The sequence below is a fragment of the Tarenaya hassleriana genome, unplaced genomic scaffold (genome assembly GCF_000463585.1).
Source record: "Tarenaya hassleriana unplaced genomic scaffold, ASM46358v1 Cleome33, whole genome shotgun sequence".
NCBI lineage: Eukaryota > Viridiplantae > Streptophyta > Magnoliopsida > Brassicales > Cleomaceae > Tarenaya > Tarenaya hassleriana.
Window position 1 is genome coordinate 583610 of NW_010966459.1, and position 6949 is coordinate 590558.

The 6949-nt window shown below is 43.5% G+C and overlaps 5 protein-coding genes across 8 annotated transcripts in view; 2 read left to right on the forward strand and 3 right to left on the reverse strand.

Moving 5' to 3' along the window:
• Positions 1-556, forward strand: part of LOC104821338 (rac-like GTP-binding protein RHO1) — a 2131-nt gene extending 1575 nt beyond the window's left edge. Inside the window, exons 6-7 of the mRNA XM_019203430.1 lie at positions 81-146; positions 251-556. The gene's annotated coding sequence lies outside the window, so the exon portion shown is untranslated. The remainder of the gene's footprint in view (positions 1-80; positions 147-250) is intronic.
• An 88-nt stretch (positions 557-644) lies between these two features.
• Positions 645-2133, reverse strand: LOC104821340 (heavy metal-associated isoprenylated plant protein 27). 2 transcript variants are annotated; one of them, XM_010552177.2, is made up of 3 exons: positions 1888-2133; positions 1641-1787; positions 645-1502 (listed from the first exon to the last, which is right to left on the reverse strand). In XM_010552177.2, exons 1-3 carry the CDS (start codon positions 1951-1953, stop codon positions 1263-1265), a joined length of 453 nt encoding a protein of 150 aa, XP_010550479.1. In that variant the 5' UTR covers positions 1954-2133; the 3' UTR covers positions 645-1262. The 2 variants fall into 2 exon arrangements, with proteins under 2 accessions (XP_010550479.1, XP_010550480.1); XM_010552178.2 differs by having other exon boundaries at positions 1641-1818.
• A 99-nt stretch (positions 2134-2232) lies between these two features.
• On the reverse strand, positions 2233-4339 carry LOC104821341 (pentatricopeptide repeat-containing protein At3g51320). Its single transcript, XM_010552179.2, has one exon. It carries the CDS (start codon positions 4089-4091, stop codon positions 2454-2456), a length of 1638 nt encoding a protein of 545 aa, XP_010550481.1. The 5' UTR covers positions 4092-4339; the 3' UTR covers positions 2233-2453.
• Positions 4340-4521: 182 nt separating this feature from the next.
• Positions 4522-5278, forward strand: LOC109117002 (E3 ubiquitin-protein ligase RHA2A). Its single transcript, XM_019203431.1, has one exon. The coding sequence runs from the start codon at positions 4736-4738 to the stop codon at positions 5084-5086; it is 351 nt and encodes a 116-aa protein (XP_019058976.1). The 5' UTR covers positions 4522-4735; the 3' UTR covers positions 5087-5278.
• The window catches only part of LOC104821343 (la-related protein 1B), a 3119-nt gene continuing 1218 nt past the window's right edge, over positions 5049-6949 (reverse strand). The window contains exons 3-8 of one of the 3 annotated variants that reach the window (XR_002024511.1): positions 6885-6926; positions 6658-6802; positions 6430-6520; positions 5984-6055; positions 5472-5729; positions 5049-5138 (exon numbers count right to left, since the gene is read on the reverse strand). Coding sequence is in view for 1 of the 3 variants with exons in the window: in XM_019203429.1 (XP_019058974.1) it covers positions 5571-5729; positions 5984-6055; positions 6430-6520; positions 6658-6802; positions 6885-6926 (509 nt within the window). In the remaining 2 variants the exon portion in view is untranslated. Of the gene's footprint in view, positions 5179-5226; positions 5730-5983; positions 6056-6429; positions 6521-6657; positions 6803-6884; positions 6927-6949 lie in introns of those variants that run through there. The other 2 variants (XR_002024510.1, XM_019203429.1) reach the window with 2 other exon arrangements.

The window sequence follows — 6949 nt, forward strand, 5'->3', positions numbered from 1 at the left end:
GGGGGGGGGGGGGAAGCTCTCTGTTTTGGTTTCATTAATCATTAGATAAGTAAAACAAAAGTGGGTTGGCCTGTGAAAAGGGGGAGGAGCTGAGGAAGCAAATAGGAGCACCCACATATATAGAATGCAGTTCCAAAACTCAAGAGGTAATATATATACATATATATATATATATATATGTATATATAATATACATTTGATTAAAGAAACACAAGAACTGATGATGTTAGACATTGGTGTGGGGGTGCAGAATGTGAAGGCGGTGTTTGACGCAGCAATCAGGGTTGTCCTCCAACCTCCAAACCAGAAGAAGAAGAAGAAGAGCAAAGCGCAGAAGGCCTGCTCCATCCTATGAACAACCTCTCCCTTTTCTTTTCGGCTCATTCAAATCCGTGCCGTCATCAAGTATTGTTTCTTGCTCCATATGCTGGATACCCTTTTTTTTTTTCTTGAAAGGACTTTTTTTTTTCTCTTGGAGGGCTTATCTATAATTTGTTTTACTCTTCAGTTTGTGATTTTGATTTGTTTTACTCTTTTTTTTTTCTTTTTTGTTGAAGAAAAAAAAAGAAAAAAAAAACTTTGTGAGGAGGAAGAGACCCGACTTGAAAAACAAAGCTATTTGGAGTTGAAGATTGTTTTTTTTTTTATTATATAGTTTATAGATTGATAATTATTTCATGCAACACCATCATCAACAATTGATTGTTTGGAGCGAAAGTAAGGGTGTTATTTTTATTTTTATTTTGTATGTGAATGAACAAAAATGTTGGTTAGTCGTTGCAAAGACAAATAAATGCGAAACGTGCAGCAAAAAGATACAAAATGTGCGGCTACAATGCAGGCCGCATTGGCATTGTCCCCTCTCTCACGCAATATTTCATCACAAATGATGCAGCTTTCATATAATAACGATACAGCCCATGAGAGAGTGAATGTCGGTCCACACATAATGCTACTCGGGGCGGCCATTGCCAGATTTATATTTCACGTTTACTATTGTCTCCTCCTCTTCCTCTCTTCCTCCTTTCTATTACTCCACCCTCTTCTGTTCATGCCTCTTGTCCTCTCTCTTTTCCTTGCTTCCCATTTCCCCATTTTCTCTCTTCTTCTCCTCCTCTACCTCTGCTCCTTTCTCATGTTTTCTTGCCTGTTCTTCTCTTGTGACGCCTGATCTTTCACTTTCCACCCTTTCTACTACAATCCTATGTTATTAACATGCATTCTTTCACAGTTCAGAGTTTGCAAAGCAACAGTCAAAACGCTCAGATGATGGTGCAGGCGTTTGGATTCTCGTCGCTGAACGCAGTGGTGTACTTGACCTCGAAAGAGCCAGCGCGAGCTAGAGGTGCAGCCTCTGGGTCTGAGAAAGGGTTCCGGACGTAACCAGGAGGAGCTTTCTTGTCATAGGCGCCGGGGGCATAAGGGTGGGGTTCCACATCGTACGCCACGTAAGGCCACAGCTCCGCCTTCTTCCCGGTCCGCTGGATGACTCTATTTAACACCTGTCCCATATTCACATAGCGTAGATGTAGTTTTCAGCCTCATTTTATCAGAATGTTGATATAAGATATCTCATGTAAATAAACACATATATATTCACATCTGATTAGGGTTTCGAATAGAGCGGGCAAAGGTACCACCTTGCCGGGTTGAACAAAGCCCTCCATTGTCAGTTTGCTCTGTTTGGGATCGACGGTGACGTTCCTGACCCCTTTCATGGCTTCCACTGACTTCCTCACTCTTCTCTCGCACCCTTCGCAGTCCATTTTCACTTTTATCTCCATCCTCTGCTTCCATTCCACCCATCACGTTTATTTACTATACATACATCAGTCAGTTACGTGAAAACGTTCCACAAACTTCAAATTAAAACGGACAGAGCGATACCTGAAACTGCTTCAGCTTCTTGTGCCGCTTGCGAGACATAAGTCCGTAGTGACAGAGCTCCATCATCGTTAGGAAGGAAGTCTTCCGGAATGTTTATGAGACGGGCATATGTATGCATGTGAACATGTACATACATATAAATGCTGCAGCTTTTGTAGAAGTGGACCCGTCTTGAATTGCATACTGTATAATAATGAATAAAGAGGAGAAGCAGAGAGCATGTTCTAGAAGACAGAGGAAGAAACATCCTTTTCTAGTTAGTTCGGTTCGGTATTCATCCGCGAGTGACATTATTTTTTTGCCGGTACTGTAGATAGAGAAAAGGCTTAAACTTTCCAATGCTATGGGGAAAAAAAGGACAAGAGCTTAAAACTCATCCAAAAATTCTCATCATTTCAATTGGTAAAGAGGGAAAAAGGAAAAACTCTGCCCGAGAGCGAATGGTATTAGAGGTTATCAAGCACCACCCGGGCCGCGTGACAAGGCAGTCTCTCAGCGGCATTGTCCATTGGCAACAAAGTTAATGCCATGGCCGCAAGAGCTTTTGGGGCCCTGATGCTAATTGTTCAGCAAGACCAAAACTCATTTACCACGGCGTTGACCGAATCAGCCTCTTTGTCACCGAGCTGTAGGTCATGGACTATATCCTTCAAGTCCACTAGGTTGCAGCCAGGCACTTTTACGACCTTCTTCTCCTTTGCAACCTCTCTCACTCTTTCGACATCCTTCCACCGCCCAGCCACAGCATAGACATTCATGAGCAAACGATAGTAAGTGTAGTTGAGCGGGTCCCCCTCAATCAGGAGCTTGGCAATGCTCTCCCCCATTGCCGTGTTGCCCGTGAAACGGGATGTGCTAAGCAAGCTTGCCCATCTCGAGGATTCTGGCATCCCATCTTCCTCTGGCAGCTTCTTCAGCATTTCTTGTGCTTCTTGAACGAGCCCAGCACCGGCATAAAGATTAGACATGCACCAGAGGTGCCCGAAATTGGGTCTAATCTCAAACTCGTCGACCATCTGGGTATAGTAGCTTTCGCCTTGTGAAACAAGCCCAGCTCTAGCACATGCGCAGAGCACACCTATGAATGTGATTTCATCGGGAATGAGCTCAGATGTAGAATCTCGTCTTTTAAACTTGGTTTGATTGCCCATGGATTCAAATAACTCAAGGCCATCCTGAGGATATCCGTGAAGGCAGTGCCCCAATATCATCACATTCCAAGTGATTACATTCCTAAGCGAGAGACTATCAAAAATCCTACGTCCTGACTCGACTTCCTTGCATTTGCAGTACATGTCGATAAGAGCAGTGTCGATGATTACATTTGAATTCAGTAGCGTTTTTAACAAAGATGCATGCACGGACCTGCCTTCCTTCAGCCTAGCTGATCTGCCGCAAGCCCTCAGTAACAAGACCACGGTTCTGTCGTTTCCACGGAATCCTGCTCCGACCATTTGTCGAAATAATTTAAGGGAAACTCCGGGATTGCCAGCATCCAGATAAGCGCTGATCATGATATTCCAAGAGATTACATTTCTGTCAGGCATTTGATCGAACATGTTATGGGCAAACCCCAAATCAGCATCTCTCACCAGCCCGGAAATCATCGAATTCCAGGACACAATGTCCCTCTTCGGTATTTCAGCAAACACCTTATCAGCAAGCTCGCGAGCCCCACCACTGGCATACATAGCGATCAACGAGTTTTGAACAGGTAAAACTTGGTCGAATCCGTGCTTAATGGCCTGACCGTGACACATTTTGCCGGAATTAATGCAGCATGTTTTCTCGATAGAGCCAAACAACGACACGAAGGTGTAACTGTCGGGAACAAAACCATATCTCAGCATCTCGCAGTAAAAACCACAGGCTTGTTGGGGAGAAGAAGATATGGAATACGCCTTGATGACGGTATTGGCGCAATAGAGCTTGCCGATGCAGCGAAAGATGGAAAGTGTGTAGCCCGCATCGCCGAAAAGAGAAGAACACTTCAATAATCTGATAGACCAAGAGGGATCACGAAAGAGACCGGAAGTGATGAGCCTCGAGTGGAATTGGAAGAGGTGTCCGATGGCACGAGACTTGTTAAGAAGCTTGAAACTGCGAACAAAAGAAGGAGCCGGAGCGTCGAGGGGATCAGAAGAGGGCGGGAGGGTGGTAGGTCTGGATCTGAGAAGTTGTCGGGTAGAAGAAGCTCTTGCCATTCATCTCCAACTTGACTCCGTAATCTGAACTCTGAAATCGATTCAGAAATCGCCATCAACCAAATTTCATCTCTCTATACCTCTTTCCCACTCTCTGCCCGCGGGGAGGGAAGAACGCGTTGGCCAGTTGCCGTTCCCGGAAAACCCTCTGGACGAACTGGCGGTTTTTACTCCAGAATGCGGCTGATGATGAGTCACTGCCCTAAACCCCGAAAGTGGTTTCTGTCCTAAGACTCAAGTCACCGTCATCATTCTCTTAATAAAAAAAATATATTTTCTTGTTAATTAGGAGGAAACTTTGAACATACGAGATTTTAAACAAAAAACAGTTCGAGTGTAAACTATGTTAGTTAAGATGTGCGAGTGAATGTCACGTTTTTTAGGGTACGATGAAACGGACCGTACATCTAACCCAAGATAAAACGTCGCCTTTTCTTTTTTTTTTTTTAAATTAAAAAAAATCGCGAAAATAAGAAAGAAAAGTTGGAAAGTAAGAGTCGAGATTAGGTGGGTGCAAAAGAAGGGCTCATTACGTAAATCGCAATCCAGACAGAACAAAAGGCCACTTACAAAACACTTGCACACACAACTCAAAAGGGGCATTTGTTCCTTCACAAAAAACAAAGAAAAAGGTGAAAGAGGGGATGGGAATAGAGAAGTGGATGTATTTCTGGAAGGGTAGAGGAGGAGGAGGAGGAGGAGGAGAGGTTCTTACCAAAGCAGCAATGTCGGAAGAGGAAGAGGAAGAGGAAGAGTGCTGCAGTGTGTGTCTGATGAGGATGGTGAAGGAGAAGAAGAGAGGAGGAGGAGGAGAGGAAGTAAAGACATTGGGGTGTTCGCATGTTTTCCACAGAAGCTGCGTGGAGAGATGGTTCCATGTCTGCGGAGTCTTCTCCTGTCCTTTGTGCCGCTTCTCTTCTTCCTCTGCCGTCAGCCACGACCTCCTCCTCCTCCCCGACGACCTCCTCCTCTGGTTCTCTTCCTTCCATTTTTGATCTCTCTCCCCCTCCTTGTCTTCTCATTTGTCATGCATTGAATCCATTCTTCCTTTTCAAGGACAAATACATCATATGCCATGTCATGTGATCTGAAACATGTGTAAAATGTAAGCTTTCACTTCAAACATATAATTCCATTCGCAATAGCAAGCAACCGCACAAGTCAAAAGGGTTGCATTATTCATTCTCCTCATGGAAAGGGATACCCAATTCGATTCTCCAAAGAAGAAACAATAAAAGGAATCAAGAAAAATAGAGATGAGAGATAGAGAGAGATTGAAATTGTTGTAGAAGGGCAATGAAACTGTCAGCAAATAGAGGGCACAGATGGCCACTTTGCCTTCGCAATGGAAACGCCCTCTTTCATTTCATATCATCTCACCTCTATTTCGGACATGCCCCGGCTGTGGTATGTGAAGCTCATCCCCCATTTGTTGTTGCTGTCTTCTAGGACAGCATCTATTCTTTCTTCCCCTCCTGTCTAAGGATTCCTGCCGTCTGACAGCTTAATGTTCTGAAGATGTGCTGCCAGTGTGTCGTCCTTAGTCGCACCTGCCGCTGGCTGAGCTGTGGCGGTTACAGTCAGATCCCGAGGCCATACATACTTTTGCCAATCTCCTCGTCTCCTTATTGATTCACCCTGCAATGTGAAGTCCATAACTGTTACCAACATCGAGGCATTTAATAACTTCACATGCTTTCTTTTACCCATTTCTTTTGGGTTAAAAAAAAAGATAGAGAGGAGGACAAATGTCAAATTTCATGTTAGCTTTAACAAAAAAAAAAAGCTAAGAAATCTCAAAGAAGCTTCTTCCCTCTGAGCTCAATTTTAGTCCCAACGATTTGACAAGTATAAGCTTAGAGACTGCAAGCATGTAAAATGGGATTGCGTACCTGAACTTCCACAAAAGCAGAACTTTTCACAGCATCCAATATAATCTGGACGTTGTTGGTCAGTTCAGCAAGCTGAAAGATAGAAACAATGAAAAGACCCACAGCGGAATGTTAGCACCACACAGCCACTGCCAAGATGGCGAAGCTTTCACTTGAACTGAAAGAAATTTCAATGCCCGGGTTGCTAAATCACACGCGATAAGAGAGATCAAATTAGAATCAAATATACAAAGCAAAGAGCAAAACTTAATATGACAGAGGCACTCTAAGTAGCATAACAACCATTCTGAGCCACATGCAGACCGTGAATAGTATCCTCGGTCATTTATTTTCCCGTAGATTGTGAAGGTATCACTGCAAGATGCACGTACTTCAAAAGAGATGATGACTTAACACAAAGAAGTGCATCAAACTCAACTAGAAAAAGCTACAAAGGGGATGCATACTTTTCTAAAACCGGCCTTTAAGCTAACAGGAACCCAACCCTCATCGTCCATGTGCTGTCGCAAGTATTTATCTTTGCTTAAATTGTCGGCACTGCAATCGTGTTTTGCAAAGGATAAAGTTATTTATTTACATTTCTGGGAAAGGGCATTTATTTAGCATTGATGGGAATCCAAGAACAAGATGGTCAGGAACACAACCAAACTAAATATACGGACAGAAGGAATTACCTGAAATAAAAATCTACTTGTTTCACTATTTTAGTGAACAATATGGGATCAAAACCAGGAAAATAGATAGGTTGAGGTGAACACTGTCCAACCAAAGACATGGACTCTGGAGGTGGATGCGGCATGTAGATGGCTGAGGGATATTCTGGAAAAGCACAATTTGTTAACTTTAAAACAAATGGAAAAGCAGGAATACGAATGAAGAGCATAAGATAACTGATGTCTACCTGGGTAAAGCACGGGGCCAGCGTATGGATGTAAATGAGGGCCTGCAATATATTGTGAACCATCA